Source organism: Drosophila virilis, chromosome 5 (assembly GCF_030788295.1).
Source record: "Drosophila virilis strain 15010-1051.87 chromosome 5, Dvir_AGI_RSII-ME, whole genome shotgun sequence".
Classification (NCBI taxonomy): Eukaryota; Metazoa; Arthropoda; class Insecta; order Diptera; family Drosophilidae; genus Drosophila; species Drosophila virilis.
The window spans coordinates 14,308,551-14,329,253 of record NC_091547.1 but is presented as its reverse complement, the minus strand read 5'-3'; the positions used below and the strand labels follow the sequence as shown (position 1 = coordinate 14,329,253).

Genomic DNA, 20,703 nt, shown 5'->3' with positions numbered 1-20,703 from the left:
TGACTTGGTGACTTATAAAAAAATAAAAATCACTTTAATTATCTTATTTACAGATTACGCTTTTAGATATCGGTGCTGGCGACGGCGAAGTCTCGCTGCGCGTTGCAAACAGCGTGGCCGAGCTTAGCAAGAATGCCGTGTTGCAATTGTTTGCCACTGAAGCTAGTTGGACCATGCGAGAGAGACTTAAGAAACTTAACTTTAACATAGTTACCGAAATAAGTGACCTACATAGTGTAGATTTAATTTCTTGCCTTAATGTGCTCGACCGATGCTACGATCCTTTTCAACTATTAGCAGATATACATAACGCGCTGGCTCCTACGGGGCGAGCTGTGATTGCTCTGGTGCTTCCATACATGCACTATGTAGAGACAAATACATCGCATTTACCATTGAGGCCACTGATGGATAATTCCAAAAGAAATGGCCGTGAGTTATCGTTTGAAGAAGAAGCAACAATGTTCTTGGAATTACTAGAAAATTGTGGGTTTCGCGTCGAGTCCTGGACAAAGGCTCCGTATTTATGCGAAGGTGATCTGCGACAATCATTCTATTGGCTGATTGATCTTATTGTTGTAGTTTCAAAAAAATCTACCTATTAAAATATTTGATTTTTATACATTACAATAAATTTTTCATAAATACTTCTAAGCCTAGCTAAGCGCATATTTCATTATATGTTATGAAAATTATAAATGTACAAATGCCTGTGAACAGCTGTTTTGAAATCTTATTGATAATTATTATTGATAAAGGGCCGGCCGGTTGGGTTTTCGATATTAAGGAGCATGTATCATCTTTACCTTTAGTCTTCAATCTTGAACGTAATTCCTCTTGGTATCCGCTCAGTACGACTTTATTGCAAATAATTGATAGCTTGTTCCGTTTCCAATGATTCGATAAAAAGCGATATCGAAATCTGCGAAACTCGTTACTTATAAGAGCTAGCGTCACAATACTTGATATGTTTAGAAGAAATAAGAATCTTTCTCCGATTTCTCGCTATAAAGCAAGGAAATAAACCAATTGGTATTGCCCAATAATGATGATGTCGCAGTTTAAAAATCAACTTAAATTAATCAGCTCCAAAGCTGATGATTTTAATTTCGTTTTTATTCTATCATATTAAGTACTTTTTGTGATTCTAAAACGCGGGCGTAGTTAGTTTTTAGCATTTGAAGTTCTAATAATTAAAAACGATTTTATGTAATGAATGCATTTATAATGCATTTATTTTCGATGAGAAATAGATTTAAGAAATCTAAGTATTTTTCCTCATGGCAAATGCTGAACATTTTATTTTGCAGCTGAATCAAAGATGAAGAAGCGGAGTATGTTTGTTACGATGATAATTTTGAAAAAATTTGATTACAACTATCGATAACTCTGGTTTATATTGCACATCACTAGTTTGTATCTGTGGTGTTTTAATTTTTGTTAATATAATATGAGCCTAAACATGTTAGGAAATATAGAAGATAAATCTGTTGTGACAGGTTTTGATGATCTTCCATACTTTCCCGAAAACTTTCCCGGGAAAGTTTGTTGTCTTTGCAATCTTGGCGAGCGAAGTGCGCTTGGCCAAGGGACACTGATGCAACTTAAAGTGCCTTCTAGTTTTAAGGAAAGAAAATCCACTGAAACTGAAAAGGATCAGGAAAGTTTGCGTAAATTCAAGTGCGGACTGAAAAGTAAAAGCGCCGGCAACAGCGAGAGCACCTACGAGTTGGACAAAATTGGCTATGCAGACATTGTAAATACGTCGGTGTTTTTCGATGACGAATTTATTTATGTACATCGCATGTGTGTAATGTGGACATTGCGTAAAATCCACATAAAGGATCCTGATGTCATTCAGTTTATAAGCCACTTATCTAGCTATTTAGAACAGAAATGCAGTTTTTGCGGACAATACGGAGCGTCCATTACTTGCAAGATGAACTGCCGGCAAGTGCATCATTGGCCGTGTTCTTCTGCAGCCGGTTGCCTGCTTATCTTGGAGAGCTTCACTGTATTCTGTACAGAACACTTAAGTCAGGTCCCAATCATTTGTAAGTCGACAAGTTAATATATATGGTCCAAAATATTTAAAGCTTTGCATCCTAGGTACTGACAACAATGTCGAGTGTCTAACGTGTTCGTCATTGGGCGATCTGTCAAAACTAATAATGTGCTGCTCATGCGGAGATCATTTCCATTCTACTTGCATCGGACTGGCCAATTTACCTGGTAAATATGCTAATTTATAACTCTAGAAATTTAGATTCTTTCTTAATCGGATTTTTAAATTAATTTCTGACATGCATATATAGAAACATATAATACTATTAGTCGAATACCATGAAAAAAGCCTGTTGTACAAATGAAACGATTCTTCCATGAAAGTTGTTGTTGTCCTATTTGTATTATTATCTGTTAATAATAATGGAGTCTGCCTAACATATGTTTTATTTTTTATTAGATACACGATCTGGTTGGAGTTGTGCGCGCTGTACAAAATGCCAGATTTGTAGACAACATGAAACTAATGACATCAAATTCATCAAGTGTGAACAGTGCCAAAAAATGTATCACGCAATGTGCTTACGGCCTACAATATCTTCGATTCCCAAATATGGCTGGAAATGTAATGTAAGTTGATGATATCTCTATTTATAAAAATGTTTCACCTGACTGATTGACTAAATGACTGACTGATTGGTGATCAACGCACGGTAGTTACCTTATGTGATGAAGGTGTACGTTAGGACGGGGCAATTCTATGTATGTAACTTGTTTGTAAGACATATGATGAAGATTTAGGTTTTTTAAGTATACAAACGTATATACATACAAATGTACATAAATACATATCTATATATATATAAGCATACAGATACATACATATGTACAATTGTATAATACATCTTTACATATATACGTACATATATACGTACATACATACATACATACATACATACATATGCATGTACATACATACATATGAACATACATACATGCACATGTATATACATACATATGCATATACATACATACATGCATATGAACATACATACATACACATGTACGTACATACATACACAAAACACTCAAAAAAAAAAACACCAAAAAAAAAGCACTACACTACTAGCTTACCATGAAAAACTGCAGAGCCTACTTGAATTCTTGAGAATCGAGGAGGAGAGCACTTGGTAGAAATTCGTTTTATTCAAATTTTCAGCAAGCGACAAATAAGCTTGGTCTGCGTTTGGTATTAGAAAATAAGCATGCATGCATACATACACAAACACACACATGCCCACAGACGCATGCATACACACACACGCACACAAGCAGCTATATATATATATATATTAGGGTTGACTCTTAGTTCATGATCTGCCCTTTTGCTAAATTTGCTTTCTTAATATATTTTTTTAAACATTAACGTTCCCTGGCAAGGCCGGGCAATACCCGCTAGTAGAAAAAATAACTTTTGAAAAATCCACACAACTACAAACAAACGAGAAGGTATAATTAACAAAAAAGCGGGTTGTTTTATAGCTATTAAATTAATTTCTGTAAAAATCTGTAACTTCCAACTTATCTAACTTCGAATTGTGCGTTAATGAATAGTCTGTCAGGACTATTTATATAAGTATATAAATTACATATTTCACTCAATTACTTAATAAAATTAATTTCAGCGATGTCGTGTTTGCACAGATTGTGGGTCTCGAACACCAGGAGGTGGTAGCTCATCTCGATGGCACAGTCACTATACAATTTGCGACTCATGCTATCAACAGAGAAACAAGGGTTTTTCATGTCCAATTTGCCAAAAGGCATATAGAGCTGCAGCTTATAAGGAAATGGTGAAATGCAGCTGGTGTCACAAGTAAGTACTGGAAATAAAGAAAACCTTTATTTTTTTAATCTCTTGACATTTTGGTGCATCAGATTTGTTCATAGCACATGTGATGAGGAAGCTGATTTGACTGCCTATCACAAGAAAAAGGAATATAACCCTGACTATGATTATGTCTGCCCTATTTGTAAAACAAGCTCAACTGCTGCCCAACTTAAAGCCGTTGACCCGCTCGAACGAGCCATTACAGATATGCAAAACGCTGAGCAGTTTAATATTAAACATGTTGAAATCGAATCGTTAAATGGAAGAACATGTATTGAAGGGAACAGCGAAGATCCTCTAAAGTTGCCAAGCACTAAAAAGAAAGTTTGCTTAACTAACATTCGTGGCAAAGGAGGTAAGTTTGTGTTACACCGAATAGGAGCAATGTCACAGTTGGGAAAAAAGCGTAGCAGTCGGGGAAAGGGACGACAACTTGTCCTTCAAACAGGCTCAAATGATCGTTACATAAGCCGTAATTTGGATACAGACCTTTCCAGTGACAAGAAAATGTTGTTGTGCTCGGCTCGTGATAAATTTGTACTTTCGCAAGACATTTGCGTAATGTGCGGAACATTGGGAATTGAAAGCGACTCCGTTCTAATCACGTGCGCACAATGTGGTCAATGCTATCACCCGTACTGCGCCAGTGTTAAACACTCCAGGGGCATTCTGCAAAAGGGATGGCGCTGCTTGGACTGTACTGTCTGCGAAGGTTGTGGAAAAAAGAACGACGAGGCCCGTTTGCTGCTTTGTGATGAATGTGATATTTCATATCACATATACTGTGTTAAGCCGCCTCTAGAGACGGTTCCACATGGCAATTGGAAATGTTCTTTTTGTACTATATGTCAGAAATGCGGTCGAAATCCAACCGAAAAAGTTAAAAACAGTGACGCGAGTTTGTCAGAATGTTTGCCCTGCGCTAGCCAAAATAGCTGTCCCTTATGCAGAAAAGCCTACAGTGATGGGGAGATGATTATTCAATGTGAGCAATGTGAACAATGGTCGCATTTTCTTTGCGATTCAATAAACGCTCAGTACACAATGGAGTATTACGACAATAATGTCTACAAGTGTATGAAATGTCGTTCCAGTTCGAAGGCGATATTGCCAGTGAATGCAACACCTTTTAATGAAGATTCATTGACAACATCAAAGCTGTTGCCGGAGGCGGGCCAAGGGGGAAAGACTACTAATCTCTCGGACCGCAATATTCGGTTGCCAAACGAATTATTAGAGAGCACTGAAGCAATTCATTGGATCGATGGTGTGTGCTTAAGTGAAAATGGATTGAACATGATCAAATCGCTTTCAACTGAAATTAAACGCAAGAGAAAAATGCGTCAACCTACTTCCAATTCGAATAAGGATGCACAAAATGAAACAGTTGTGTCCGATGATGTGCAAGGCGATAAATACAAGGATGGAATGATTTGGGACAGAACAGAAACTGTGTTACCCGATGGATTTTCTATCTCTACGAATGATGATGGTGTCCAAGTTTTACGCAAAAAGCGTCAGCGAAATTTACAGAAATTGGGCATCGGTGGGTTTTCTGTGCGAAATCGAGCTCTTAAAAAGGATAATGACGATTCTGTGGATCAACTGAATGCCATTTTAGTCTTAGACAAAAAAAAGAAAATTATACGCAAAAAACAAAAAAACAAACTCATTGAAGCTTATCCGGCATATTTGCAAGAAGCATTCTTTGGCAAGCCCCTATTGGAATCTGGCGATGTGGTAGTATACGATTCAGATTCTTCGGATGAAATCGGAACGACAATGAAAATGTTCTTTACACACTCGAATGAAAGAGTTTCCGATATTGATATAACTAATAAAAACCAATTAAAGCCAATAAAAAACACAAAAGGCGAAAAACCGCTTAATGAAAACAAGAACATTTTTGGGAGCCAATTTTCAACAACTACACAGCAGAACAAAACTCAAATATCTGCTGGAGCTATAGCTGGTTAGTTAAAACAGATATTGAAGAATTAACACAAATATTAAAGACAACACTTTTTTATGCAGATTCGTCTTTGTCAGACATTTCAAGGAACGCAGCGCCGAATATGCATGCCTTGGATTCAATGGTAAATATTTATCATTATTCTAAATCTGTATACTAAATTCTATTTGTTTTGCGCAGACCTCCCAGGGAATTTCGGAATTGGATGAAATAAACGTTCCCATCAATTTTATTCCATCGGCCGATAATACCAAAAATGCGATAAGGTGACATATGCTTAACTTATTTCCATTGCGCCAAGCTTTAATTTCTTTAATAAAATCAAATTCTAGCGTATCGGCAACATTAGTTGATCCCTTTACTGCACCTCCACAATTAGCGCAAGATCGGAAATTCCAAAGCAAGCCTGTTTTGCCAGCGAATAAGTTGTCACACATGCAAAATCAGCCAAAAACGCAAAATATCACAGGACAACAACAAAATGAGATAAGAGTAGTCGAAGAACCCAAACCCACCGAAACCATAGAGTGCATAAACGTTGGTACACAAAAGACAGCTGAAAAAATGCGAAAGGATGAGGGTATGTAAATCAGTGTTACAGGCGAAATCAAGTAAATGTACAATTTGTTCTTACAGATCTTGGTTTAATGGCCACAATATCTGCTGTTTTGTATGCTAATACAGAGCACGCAAATCTTAAGGAATTGTATCCTAATTGGACTGATCGTTGCAAGCAGATTCTTAAGAGATGGCGTTCTTTATGCAACGAGAAAAAAGCACCATTCCTACAAAAAGCAAAAGATAATAGGTCTGCATTGCGTCAAAGGCGCGAACAGTGTAAAGTCAGTCAACCGCCGAAGCTAGAAACTAAGCCAGATGATGGTCGCTCTTGGAAAAATCCCCCTTGTAGGCCAAAGGAAGATCAATCAAATTTGTTTGGTAACTACAGTAAGTGTAATAATATTATTTTGCAAAATTTAAACGCTTTCGTTGTTCTAAATAATCAAATATAGTTTGTTTTTGTATACACGTCGATCTCTGATCTGAGCATAGAGCTTAAAGTATTTAAGGCTTAGGAAGATTGCAAAAAATCAAACATTCCTTATATTCTGATTCATTTCATGAATCCAACAGTGTTTCGCTTTTATAGTTTTGGAGATCGTCCCGACTTTAGATGTAAACAATGGGCAGATATACATGACCTGCTAATTTCTTTAGAAAATATTACTTGCCAGCATTATTAAAATGATAATTATTGCTTTTTTACAGATGGAATTTCGTATGATCACCAATCATGTTATATCGGGACAGCTACTCACTCTAACAATTCCCATCAGCCGACGGAAATTTCTAATGAGAATGTAGTCGTTAAATCTGCAATTCAGAGGACTACTATGCAAGCTGCATCGTCATTAAAAGTATCACCGATGGAAACCAGAATGGAGCACAATGCAGCTTATGAACCTGAACCAGTTGGCGATAAAAAGCTTAGAAACTTACTGCAAAAAACTAATTCGGAAACAGTGCTAAATAATTCAAACTCGGAATTCTTTTTGCCTAACGATGTTTTGAGACTTGGGTTGATACAAAATACTGCTTTAACGCAAAATAATCCGATGTTAAGTATGAGCGGGAATCCCCAACATACAGATATGAGGAGTCTGGAACATGACGGAAAAGCAAACCTTGAAATTAAAATATCTGAATCACAGGAAGGAATATCATCGTCAGCAGTTGAACTAGAAAATGTCGGGTTTGGAGATATTTTAGGCGGATTCGGTGAGGGTGATGATGACGACTTGCTCAAGTCCTTAACATCAGAAATTGGCGATGATTTTAATATATTGGAATATGCGGATCCAGAGCTCGACGTAAATGTTCTAAACACATTGGATTTTGAAGAAACCGAAAAAAACTCAGCCTGAATATACAATTTTTTCTTATTTAAAATTGTGTAACTATAAGTCGTCTTACTTCTCTATGATTAAACATATATAATTTCAAAGAAAAAACTAGTGTTTTAGAGCTTATTACTGGCAGGGACTAGTGCTCATATTGTGTTCCACTCAAAAACTTAATGCTAGGTACACAATTAGTACTCATTCCTGATTCTTGAAATGCTGAACTTTTATAGCAATAATAAAAATAATTATCAGTCTAAGTGGAAAATTGTATAACGCTTAAACAGTTTAATAAAGTTGTAAGCTCATAAATGATGGAAGTCATGTTATCTTTATTTCTAAATTATACCGCGCCATGAGTAGTAAACAATTTTAATTAACAAGAAATAAAGTATCGAATAAATTCAATAATCCTGAACGTTATTAACTCTTTTTTATTTCGCTATACCTAACTGAAGCTCAACACCAGCTTTGGGACAGCAAGCGCAAATTGCAAGAGTTTCTGTATACGTGTACACACAAACACTCATGCGCGTGTTTTTTCAATTCTTTCAACTGCATTGCTATGGCGATTGTATTCTTTTCTGTGCTGCTATTTCAGTTCGTTTTATTCTGATTAAGACTAAGTTATTGATGTGGCACTAGAGTAAAGTGTTATTCAGCACATGGCTCTATGACTTGTAGCTCGGACCACTTAAAACCTGCCAAGCTCTATAATGCTGTGCCGAAACAGTCTGATCTTCTCGCCATCCTGTGGTGCACTTTGAACGCGGACAACAAGTTTCCCAGGTGATCGATATCTATGTCTAATAGCCTTTGCATGTGAGACTTTGGAAAAAATCTGACATTCACATTCTTTCATCCTTTAATGCTTGTATGCATTGTTATTTCTTATAGCTCTTACCTATATGAATATATCCAAATATTAAATTATGCTACACATAGTTTAAGGATTGAAACAATTTCATAAATATTTGGCAAAAACACTAGAAAAATAATTTTAGAAACGGAAATTAACTCTATTCGGTGCTATAATAAGTACTCTCTCTAGTTTACCTCACGCTTATATTTTATAGATAGGCCCAGATCTGATAAATTAGAAGAAGAATAAAATAAATATATTCTTAATCAACAATGGCCGAGTGAGTTTAGATATTTCCGTATGTCGGGATACCAAAAAAAAAATAAATAAAAATACATATGTACACGTGTCAACTAGAAGATTGATTAGATAATTTATAATAATTTCCTAGTAATTAATAATTTACATAAATAATAATGAAATGTCTGAAAAGTAACGAACATATAGGAATAATTTATATATATATATATACATAATCTTTATATAAGGTTATGTATATATAAACATATATATTTATATGTATGTATGTGTATGCACAAACATACACAGCTACTTAAACTCATTTATTTTATCAATGTATACACATACACAGATGTAAATACATACATAAACATATGTGCACACGAACACAACAACAGAAAACCGAATATACGGTTAGTGCTTAAAAGCTTATGCGTGCTAAAAGTATTTTCCCAGGCCAAAATAGAGAGCGTATCTAGTTTTGGGAATTTTGCCAAAATATATGAATTTTGTAATTCAAATAGACACTCTCATCAAGCAACGTTCTCCTTGCGTTCAGTTGCCGTTGATCGTTATAATAGCGCGATCTTTGTGTTAGCTCTTGGTCTTTTGACTAAAAATATTATATAATACAAGAATTTTGTTTAGATCAAAATTTGTAAGTTTTGTTGATTTATTACAACAATTCTAATAAGTACGTTCACGAAAGTGTAAAAATATATATGTATATATACAACTTTACAAGTTATATATACAGCGTTTATACATATACATATATAAATTTATGTGTTCATATGTTAACATTTTTAAAATTTAAAAACCCGCGCACTTGCATGTACATATAAATACTACATATACATATATATTATATATACATATATATGTATATATGTATATGCATATATGTATATGTATACACCTATGTACATAAAATAATGAAGTTGGTGATTTAAAGTGTATCCTACAATATTCCAAAGTTACAATTGAACCAGTAATGTATCGAAAATTACGTTTCCCTGATCTACACTCAACACAAGTGCACAAACATACATACATATTTACATATATGTAACACACACATACCTAAATATTCAAATACGGGCAACCAGACGTATTTGCATACATAATAATATGTATGCACATAATTTTGTTCATGTTCATGAATAGAAAATTTCGAAATATACATATGTATGTGCATATACATATATGTATCTAGATACATAAAAGAAGGTATTTAGCTTGACATGTTCAAAGACATGCAAATGTGATTTTAAAATTGGATTATCTTCTGAAAATATCTAGTCATCGAATTATTAATTATGATCATTTATAAAGACCTTACGTATTTAATATGTTTACGGACATACATACTGCATATTTTTACCAACCATAAATATGTACATACATAAGAATTCCAACAAAATGTACATTTGAATATACCTGAGTGTACATACCTGTATGGTTGTATGTACATACATATGTATAATACAACATTTCAAGGTACACCTACATGCCTAAATGTAAAAGAGTATATGTATGCACGTATGTATGTATTTATCTATGTATGTAATTACAATACATACACACATACGTATGCATGTATGCGGTGAAAACTTGATTATGCAACACCCATTGCTAAATGACACGAGAAAGACAACAAATTGAAATATAATTTTTTAAAACCATATCTATGAAATAATAAGGTCCATAATATTTTATACACTTTACTTACATCAATGACCCTATTTATTTGTCTTGTATTACATATGTACGTATGTACAAACATATGTGATTAAAATTATATGTATACATATAGACATATATATATATATAAATATACTATATATAATAATATATATACATACATATATGTATACACTTATATATTTATACTTATGTATATATACATACATACATATATATATATATATTATAGAGGTTATATATATAGTATAAGTATATTTTTATTAGCGAACTATCAACTACATACATAAGTATGTACATGTGTATGTGCATAAGCGTGTGTGTTGAACGTCAGTAGCTAAGTGTCTATTTTTAGGTAATATCTTGAACACCCAAATTATATGCCTCTATATGTGTGTGTAGGTAATTTTTATATATGTACATAGAAATATTTGCAAATATTCATACACGCGTATTTTCTTGTGTATACATATAGATGTGCACACATACAAACCAATAATAATAAATATGTATGTATTCTCTGCAAATACATATACGCACTTTTGCATATAAATATATATATATGTATAAGCATACATAAATACGTACATACATACTTATACATATGTATGCACGTGTAAAATATTGTCGTAATATGTTACTAACAGACATGAATTTATATATACGCATATGTAAAAGGGGCTCCTCTTTACCCTGGTTTGTTTGTCTAGCATTCGGTTTTATCTATGTACATGTAATATCTACATATGTATATACACTGTTAGCTGATTAAATATTTATGCATATAAATGCATATGTACATACATACATACCAAGGTGAGCAAACTGCTTCTGATCTGCGCGTATTCTGCTAAGTATTCCGCTAGCTACGAACGCCTTTTCTCGTCGCTCTTCATATTATTATAGAGTGTTAATATTGGGAATATGCAATGTAATTTACATCCACTTCAGGGTATCAGTATTTTTCAATATTTATATCTTATATCCATTGAAAATTGCAAAAACACTGCGTAAAATGGCCTTGTACAAATGTATGTAACAAGCAGAAGAAGGCAGCGCCGACCTTATAAATGATATATATTTCATATTGGCATTAAAAGTCGGGTCGATCTAGTCATATCTATCTAACCGTATTTGTCCAACGCGTCGATCTTAAAACCTATAAATGTAAGAGAATTGAAATTTTTGAAAGCAGGTCCTCCTAGCGGTACAAGCTTCTTCTTACTATCGATAACTTTACATAATTTTAAACAGCTTTTAATCGATACCAACATTTTAATTCTTTAACATATTTATTTTGTTTTAAGAACTAATCACAAAATTTGACCTGTAGCTTCGAGTATAGTATATATTATTCCCAATCGGATGAATAATATGTAAAATTGGAACCAGACATATATTTTAATGTGTTTTAATAGGTCGGAACAAAACGATCTATTCAAAAACAAGATCGAATAAGAAATACAAAAGTTTTTAGAGAAATCGCTTGCGATCGTGGCAGCCAACGCTAAGCATAAGGATTTCTGTATTTATGGGCACACCTTATTTCGTATAACTGCATTTTTTATAGATTTTAAAAATAAAATTGGATTGGGTATTGTGTTATATATTGCCCTGTAAGTGTATGGTTCCATTTAATGTTAGGCTGTTAAATATGAAGCGATTGCAAATATATCGGTCGGTGAAAATGGTTGCGACAGGCAAAATAACCCTATCTTTGAACTACACCATTAGCCGAATTGACAGTATGTCGTCGGCTTAGGCAGTATGTATTTGTTCCCGATAATCCAAAAATTGTCCCGTTTCCAATCAATCAATAAAAATCGAAAAAATGTGTAAAAGGGCTATAATGTATTTGTTCAAAGGCAACAAGCAGAAGGAAGCATCTCCGACCCCATATATTATATTTGTTCTTGATTAGCATTATTATTTGATCTAGCCATGTCCGTCTGTCCGTATATCCGTTCGTCCATATTTATAAACGCAAGGATCCTTAAACGTATATGAACTAGTGACTCAAATTTTGAACGTAGGTCCTTCTTAGTGAATTAACATTAAAGTGCACATTGATAATTTGCCTCCCGACTTTTAATATATTAGTTATTCGAATTATAGCCAATCGCTAAGATGATTTCACAGTTTTCGTCGTTCTACTGTCAATTTAAGGGATCTAATCAGTTCAGCGTGAAGCCCCACTCGATAGTTTGAAAACATTTTAACTAGATGTTGAGAAAACATACTTAATACGAGCACAGAAAAGTAATACCCAAAAATCGAGCAGCTTATAAGTATTTCTTAAAAACTAATTTTAAAAATCTCTCAATCAACGAGAAAGAGAATATCTCTGATTGACACAGTACACTTGTCGCTCACGTGCCTATTGGAAATGACCCATTTTTCTTATCGATATTTTAAGGAAATCAACTAGCAGCCCTGTGTGTGAAATTGTCATGTCATAGTCGCTAAACGCCGGAATATTTATTAATGCACGGCCTAAAACTGCATTCTAGTAACAGTTCACATATATTTTTAGAACAAAAATAAAGGCGCAATGACAATTTAATATAGAATTATTGGCTGCAGAAAAATTAAGTACTTAAAACGTCAAGTTCGTTGGTCTTGAATGATTGTAAATAAATGTCTATATCACGATTGCAAAAATTGTACTAGTTGGCCAAAAGTGACACGTGTGTGAATCTCATAAGTCGACACTACAAATAAGAAAAATTCAGTGGTAATAAAATGCATAAGTATTACTTGTATTTTGTGTATATGTGAATATGTGTGTGTATTATATACGTGGAGTCACACCTAGCCCCACGTGTCCCGTTCTCACATGTATGTCGATATGTAAATACACAGAGAACACAATCAAGTACATGCTGTGTGTGACTCGTATTATGGCTGTGATATTATTCAAAACCAATTTGGTATAATCCTAAATATGGTTCATGATGAAGGTCGCTAATAAAAATATTATAGTAATGTGTTTTGTCACCCATAAAGAGGGGAAGAAATAAATATTTGCATCAAGCTAGTACGTCAGAAGTTGTATGCATGCAATTATGCACTAATATCATCGACAATAGATGGCGCTAATAAGAAATATTAGCTATATTAGCTGAATACAAATAGTACAGTTGAAATAATCTTAAAAGTGGGTGCCTTTTGCGGGTTCGTGAAAACCTCACCGAAGTACGCATTAGGCAAAAATAAAATGAAACGAAATAGATATTCGTACTCTTTAATTTTGGATGTGCCAGACTTTGGCCAAGTTAATACTTGGCATTTCAGCTAGATCTACGACTAGGGCTTAGGTTTTTTTCAACATCAAGCAAGATTTCTTCTTGTCCGAAAATTTGAACAAAACGTCAAATAAAACGTTATCTTAAAACATGTAAATGTTCTTGAAAAACAAAAAGTTACTCTGGATCGTGTCGGGTGAGGACTAGGACGTATTTTGGTAAATATTTTCCGTGCGAGTTCTTGGTGTAAAAGTGCGGTTCCCGACCAGCCCTTATTAACATTCACTTTGTGGGGGGAAGTCAGAAGAATTGGTTATTCGCAAATTCTATCTAATAGCTAGAAGTTGGCATCCCCGACGAATTTATATTCTCGATCAGGGCAACGAGCTCAGTTTTTTATTTATGTCTGTTGAAACGCATCGAAAGCACGAGAAAGGGGTCATTCGTTACGCTACCATTTACCTTATAGCTATAGTCGTAGACAATACGAGCTAGAGAGACCAATCAGAGAGTTGATCAGCAAGTTATTCCAATTTGCCAATTCATTGAATTAAAGAAAGTTAAAATTTTTGTATTAGTAGATTGGCGCTGTGCCGTTTAGCGTAAGTTCCAGCTGGCGCTTGTCTTAGTTTTTTTTTAATTATAATTAGGTTTTAATTCTCGGCAAGAGGGCTATAATAATACAAGCTAGCTATGAGCTCAAGTCTATTCATAATAAATTAAATCAATTTGTAGTGATTGTCATGAGAACTGTGTTAATATTAAAAAGTTATCATAATTTGTTTTGTAGATTGTTGAACGCGAAGGATAATCGTTCAATATGGAAGACGGCCACGCAAAAACCGTCGAACAATCCCTGAATTTCTTTGGCACAGACCCTGAGCGCGGTTTAACCACTGATCAGATCAAGAACAACCAGAAAAAATATGGACCCAATGGTAAGCATTTTTGTTGTTGTTTAATATGAATGATTAAATATAAACCTATTTTTGATGGCAACCTGTGGATTGTTTCCAAATTAAACATAAACTGTGTTTAAAACGAAAATGTAAATGCTTGGCGCAAGCCATATCCTCTTAGACACTCTCATTAAATTACTTTTTCTAGTTTAAAAGTTTTGCCTAAAAATGTAAATGGATGCCAGTTTTATGGTTTTTGACAAAATTATGGTTGAAATTCTCTGTTAGGCAATCAAGGTCTTTTTATCCTTGCACTAATTTGGTTTATTGCTTATATAAATAATATTATATATTAAACTTTTTTTTTTGTTTACTTACAGAATTGCCAACAGAGGAAGGTGCGCGATCAATGTTTTTGCAAGCACTTCAAGTGCTTTAGCTGTTGTGTTCATGTGTTTGTAAAATCTGATATATTCCTTTTATTTATAGGCAAGAGTATTTGGCAATTAGTTTTAGAGCAGTTTGACGATCTTCTGGTTAAGATTTTGCTATTGGCAGCCATTATATCATTTGTAAGTTTTATGGAGTTTCAATATTTTTTGTCCTGCCACTTTTTTCAAAGAAGTGGAGTGGGATAAAGGCTAACGCTAGTCGTGCACTTGCGAGCTAAAGCTCGCTGATTTTTTTTTGTTTTATTACATTAACTATGCTCTTTTTCATTAAAGGTATTAGCGCTGTTTGAAGAACACGAAGAGACGTTTACTGCATTTGTAGAACCTTTAGTAATTTTACTTATTCTAATAGCAAATGCTGTGGTTGGTGTTTGGCAGGAAAGAAATGCCGAATCAGCAATTGAAGCACTAAAAGAATACGAGCCCGAAATGGGTAAAGTAATTCGACAAGACAAGTCTGGTATTCAAAAAGTAAGAGCGAAAGAAATTGTTCCTGGAGATTTGGTCGAGGTGTCTGTTGGTGATAAGATTCCGGCCGACATTCGTATTACTCACATCTATTCAACAACATTAAGAATTGATCAGTCTATCCTTACCGGTGAGTCGATATCGGTAATCAAACACACCGACGCAATTCCGGACCCCCGGGCAGTCAATCAGGACAAGAAGAATATATTGTTCTCTGGTACAAATGTTGCCGCTGGCAAAGCCCGTGGTGTCGTTATTGGTACTGGCCTCAGCACTGCTATTGGCAAAATCCGAACTGAAATGTCAGAAACTGAAGAGATTAAAACACCATTGCAACAGAAATTGGATGAATTTGGTGAACAGCTATCTAAGGTCATCTCTATTATTTGCGTGGCTGTCTGGGCCATTAACATTGGTCACTTCAACGATCCGGCACATGGTGGATCTTGGATCAAGGGAGCTATCTATTACTTCAAAATCGCTGTAGCATTAGCTGTCGCTGCTATTCCCGAGGGCCTTCCTGCTGTTATTACCACTTGCTTAGCGTTAGGAACACGTCGCATGGCCAAAAAGAATGCAATTGTGCGATCTCTGCCATCTGTTGAAACCTTGGGTTGCACATCTGTAATTTGCTCTGATAAGACTGGAACACTCACTACAAATCAAATGTCTGTTTCCCGAATGTTCATTTTTGAAAAAGTGGAAGGTAACGATAGCAGTTTTCTTGAGTTTGAACTGACTGGCTCGACATATGAACCCATTGGCGAGTTGTTCCTGGGCGGCCAGAGAGTAAAAGCCAGCGATTACGATGCTTTACAGGAATTGTCTACAATCTGTATTATGTGCAATGACTCGGCAATTGATTACAATGAATTCAAGCAGGCATTTGAAAAGGTCGGTGAAGCAACGGAAACTGCCTTGATTGTGTTGGCAGAAAAACTGAACTCTTTTAATGTTAACAAATCTGGATTGGATCGCAGATCAGCTGCTATTGCTTGTCGTGGTGAAATTGAAACGAAATGGAAGAAAGAGTTCACGCTTGAATTCTCTCGCGATCGTAAATCCATGTCTTCTTATTGTACACCACTTAAGGCATCTCGCTTGGGTACTGGTCCAAAACTCTTCGTTAAGGGAGCTCCAGAGGGTGTGTTGGATCGCTGCTCACATGCTCGTGTCGGCACAAGCAAAGTGCCACTGACGTCTGCGCTCAAGACCAAGATCTTAAATCTCACTGGTCAGTATGGTACCGGACGTGATACCCTACGTTGCTTGGCCCTTGCGGTTGCTGACAGTCCAATTCGTCCCGAAGAAATGGATTTGGGTGACTCTACCAAGTTCTATCAGTATGAAGTTAATCTGACCTTTGTCGGAGTCGTTGGCATGTTGGATCCCCCGCGCAAAGAAGTTTTTGATGCCATTGTTCGTTGTCGCGCTGCCGGTATTCGTGTTATTGTTATCACTGGTGATAACAAGGCTACTGCTGAAGCTATTTGCCGTCGTATTGGTGTGTTTTCTGAGGATGAGGACACTACTGGAAAATCATACTCGGGACGCGAATTTGACGATCTATCTCCTGCTGAGCAAAAGGCCGCTGTTGCACGGTCTCGCTTATTCTCGCGCGTGGAACCACAGCACAAATCCAAGATAGTTGAATTCTTGCAGGGCATGAATGAAATATCCGCCATGACTGGTGATGGTGTCAACGACGCTCCAGCCCTTAAGAAAGCCGAAATTGGTATTGCCATGGGCTCCGGTACAGCTGTAGCTAAATCTGCCGCAGAAATGGTTTTGGCCGATGACAACTTCTCTTCCATCGTCTCTGCTGTTGAAGAAGGTCGTGCCATTTATAACAACATGAAGCAGTTTATTCGTTATCTTATTTCATCCAATATCGGCGAAGTCGTTTCCATTTTCTTGACAGCTGCTCTTGGTTTGCCCGAAGCATTGATTCCAGTTCAACTTTTGTGGGTTAACCTGGTATGTTTAAAAAAATACCCTTTTTCTCTACTTATTTATAATTAAATTGGATTCTTTTTATGTAGGTAACAGACGGCCTACCAGCTACAGCTCTTGGTTTCAACCCACCTGACTTGGATATTATGGAGAAGCCTCCAAGAAAGGCTGACGAAGGCTTAATTTCAGGATGGCTGTTCTTCCGGTTGGACATTTTTTATAGTCTGATTAAACAAAGCAGCAGCTGCCCATTGAAACCATGTGTGGCTATGGGCAAATTGCATCTTAGCTTATTGCTGAGTATTATTTATGCGGCAATTGTATTTATACTGCTGAACAGCTGACGCTTTGTTTATACAGGCTGTAACATGTTTTTTTTTATTCGCATCTTAAATTTATTTTGTTTCGAATTTAGTTATATGGCCATTGGTTTCTATGTCGGTGCAGCAACGGTTGGTGCAGCAACTTGGTGGTTTGTATTTTCTTCGGAAGGTCCAAACCTATCATACTGGCAGCTCACTCATCATCTTGCCTGCTTGGGCGGTGGAGAGGAATTCAAGGGCGTAGATTGTAAAATCTTCAGCGATCCACATGCGATGACCATGGCTCTATCTGTGCTTGTAACCATTGAAATGTTAAATGCAATGAACAGGTTAGTTTATTTCGATTAATTTCGCGAAACAATTAATATACGAGTAATATATATTCTTTATACAGCTTATCAGAGAACCAGTCCTTAATAACAATGCCTCCATGGTGTAATTTGTGGTTGCTTGGTTCAATGGCTCTATCTTTCACGCTTCACTTTGTCATTCTATATGTTGATGTCCTCTCTGTAAGTAATTATTCTAGATACTAAGTATAAGGCACTTAAATCCTGTATATTTGCAGGCCGTCTTCCAAGTGACACCGTTGTCTGCAGAGGAATGGATAACTGTGATGAAATTTTCAATTCCTGTAGTTTTATTAGATGAAACGTTGAAGTTTGTTGCTAGAAAAATTGCAGATGGTGAGAGTCCTATATATAAGATGCATGGGATTGTGTTAATGTGGGCTGTCTTCTTTGGCCTGCTGTACGCTATGATGCTTTAAGAATATTATAATCATTAAGCCCAACATCATTATTCTAATAACTAGCATAAAGTGTTACTAAATATAAACAGAAAGAAATACCTATAGTAATGATTTTAACCAAACAACACATAGACTTATTTCCGAATATTACTAAAAAACAAAACAAAAAAATCACGCGTGATATTTTGATAGAGATTTACTCGCTAATTTACACAAACACCGTGAAATCGTCAATAGATTATGATCAAACGATTTATTGAAACGTACACCTAATAATTCTGTTTGAATGCGTTTTACCCAAGGCATTAATTTTGTACATGCAATTAAATAGATGATTGTAGTTTGGAAAATTGGAAATACATACGTGAAGTTTCAGAAGATTTTTTCTTATAGTTTTTGAGAATATTCAAATCTAAAATAATTTCTGATTTTAACATAGTTAATTTTTTGAGGTTTAGTTTTTTGAAAGAGAAAAAAAAATCAATCGTAGATTTGTTCGTATTTTTTATGTACAAAAAATTTAAAATAATTTTTCGTCATCTGATCAAAAACCTATTTTTTCTATGAACTCTGAGTGCGTAGCTTTATGTAAATATTTCTTTAATGAGATGTCATTACACTAAATAAAACCACGAAATGATTTAATAGATAAATCCTGAATCCCTATTTATGCAATTCATATTTTATTTATTCGCCAACAATTGGCTTACCAGCCTATTTTCGTGGATGGAATTGCAGATAGATATTTTGTATTGAATTTATGTATTAAGTAGTCTTAATTCAGTCAGACTTTGGCCTTAAAGTTAAAAAAAAAACAGTTAGTTCATTCATTCCATAGAATATAAGACGTAATCTTGAAGCAGCATAAAATCAATATTTTGACTTATGGCGATCGGCAAGAATCAATTTTGGCAAAAGAAAAAAATTGATTGAGTGTATAGAACATTGGAATGTTAGTTTTTCAGTTCAAGTATCCGTTCCAATCAACTCGAGTTTTTTTTTTATCATTTGAGGACTTGCTGAAAGTAAAATAAGGTAATTGGGATCCAGGATTGTGTCCGTGGTATTTATTTTTACTACATACATGTAATGTATACAAGAAAGAACTATCCAATTTGTGTCAAGCTTAGGTTATAAAGAAAAAATAAATAATTCTTTAGTTTCTGTTTAAAACAAAAAAAACTTTTTAGAAATTTCACTTAAAATTTACATGATGTACATCGTTATAAATTAAAGACACTGTGAAATAAACAAATTACAAACAACATTAGCATTACCGTATGCTAAACTAAAAACTGCGCCTGAAAACCCATTAAATTGTACAGTGGTGGCGTTAGCTCATCTCATAGAACGCTTTTGAATGCTCGCTCGCAATTGCATTTGCTGCTGTTGACGATTAAATGAACGTTCGCATTATTGACTACAATATTCCAATGAAACCTTTTTATAAATAATTTTTTTTTTATACAGTAAATCCCCGATTTCATTAATTGGATGACACCCCATTAATTTTACATAAATTAAGTCCATCCCTGCTATAGAGAATATGTGAAGTTGTTAAATGTTGATATACTAGTGTGCCAAGTTATAAGTGAATTCGACAGATCTTTTGCTGTACATTATGGTCTACTAAATGAATTCATATTTAAAATTCAGCATGTAAGATATCAATAATTACGAAATATAAACACCGAAATCCGAACTGGTCTACTTTTTAAACGAAGCAGCATAGTACTTACTTCGCTAAACCGTTGTTGCTGATGTCCTACCAATCCTTTCATTCCAATTTTAGTTTGCAAGCATATTGGTTTCCCCTATTTTAGTACACACATTTTTGGTAATTATCGCCAATATTATTTATATGTATGTAGTTCCTGATGTCGTCGTTTCTAAGTTCTAAAGGTCTTGGGCAGTGGAACAAACATGCAGAAGATCCTCAAGGATGACGAAATTGTAAACCTTTATCAAACTTGTATTCTTTGCTCAGAGAATTGTATCCAAAATGAATAAAACTTATTTGATTTAGAGAGTAATTAAA

General features: G+C 34.9%; 4 protein-coding genes across 9 annotated transcripts in view; 3 read left to right on the top strand and 1 right to left on the bottom strand.

Moving 5' to 3' along the window:
• Positions 1-717, top strand: part of LOC6625227 (protein-L-histidine N-pros-methyltransferase) — a 1,460-nt gene extending 743 nt beyond the window's left edge. The window contains exon 3 of the mRNA XM_002049928.4: positions 54-717. Coding sequence (XP_002049964.1) covers positions 54-605 — 552 coding nt within the window. The 3' untranslated portion in view covers positions 606-717. The remainder of the gene's footprint in view (positions 1-53) is intronic.
• The window catches only part of DNAlig1 (DNA ligase 1), a 20,767-nt gene extending 9,021 nt beyond the window's left edge, over positions 1-11,746 (bottom strand). For 2 of the 3 annotated variants that reach the window (XM_070210182.1, XM_070210181.1), the window contains exon 1: positions 2,726-2,805. In XM_070210182.1, coding sequence (XP_070066283.1) covers positions 2,726-2,790 — 65 coding nt within the window. In that variant the 5' untranslated portion in view covers positions 2,791-2,805. Of the gene's footprint in view, positions 1-2,725; positions 2,806-11,386 lie in introns of those variants that run through there. The other variant, XM_032436255.2, reaches the window with a different exon arrangement.
• Lpt (Lost PHDs of trr) lies at positions 1,404-8,186 on the top strand. The gene is made up of 10 exons (XM_002049929.4): positions 1,404-2,054; positions 2,110-2,232; positions 2,465-2,634; positions 3,690-3,880; positions 3,943-5,867; positions 5,930-5,991; positions 6,048-6,133; positions 6,200-6,447; positions 6,504-6,815; positions 7,137-8,186. Exons 1-10 carry the CDS (start codon positions 1,451-1,453, stop codon positions 7,790-7,792), a joined length of 4,377 nt encoding a protein of 1,458 aa, XP_002049965.1. The 5' UTR covers positions 1,404-1,450; the 3' UTR covers positions 7,793-8,186.
• On the top strand, positions 9,394-20,703 carry SERCA (ATPase sarcoplasmic/endoplasmic reticulum Ca2+ transporting SERCA). Of its 4 annotated transcripts, none has more exons than XM_070210180.1 (10): positions 13,082-13,308; positions 14,610-14,757; positions 15,099-15,116; positions 15,208-15,290; positions 15,444-17,615; positions 17,681-17,796; positions 18,007-18,243; positions 18,309-18,426; positions 18,483-18,600; positions 20,136-20,367. In XM_070210180.1, the coding sequence occupies exons 2-10, from the start codon at positions 14,640-14,642 to the stop codon at positions 20,153-20,155; spliced, it is 3,000 nt and encodes a 999-aa protein (XP_070066281.1). In that variant the 5' UTR covers positions 13,082-13,308; positions 14,610-14,639; the 3' UTR covers positions 20,156-20,367. The 4 variants fall into 4 exon arrangements, with proteins under 4 accessions (XP_015029871.1, XP_015029873.1, XP_070066281.1 ...); XM_070210179.1 differs by lacking the exon at positions 20,136-20,367 and adding an exon at positions 20,537-20,703 and having other exon boundaries at positions 13,083-13,308; XM_015174385.3 differs by lacking the exons at positions 13,082-13,308; positions 20,136-20,367 and adding an exon at positions 9,394-9,528 and having other exon boundaries at positions 18,483-19,558.

Coding starts and splice junctions, on each gene's coding strand:
- SERCA (XM_015174385.3), top strand. CDS start 14,640: ATGGAAGACGGCCACGCAAAAACCGTCGAACAATCCCTGAATTTCTTT. Junction 18,244..18,308: donor ATGTTAAATGCAATGAACAG/GTTAGTTTATTT, acceptor TTCTTTATACAG/CTTATCAGAGAACCAGTCCT. Junction 18,427..18,482: donor TATATGTTGATGTCCTCTCT/GTAAGTAATTAT, acceptor GTATATTTGCAG/GCCGTCTTCCAAGTGACACC.
- Lpt (XM_002049929.4), top strand. CDS start 1,451: ATGAGCCTAAACATGTTAGGAAATATAGAAGATAAATCTGTTGTGACA. Junction 2,055..2,109: donor AAGTCAGGTCCCAATCATTT/GTAAGTCGACAA, acceptor TTTGCATCCTAG/GTACTGACAACAATGTCGAG. Junction 3,881..3,942: donor AAATGCAGCTGGTGTCACAA/GTAAGTACTGGA, acceptor TTGGTGCATCAG/ATTTGTTCATAGCACATGTG.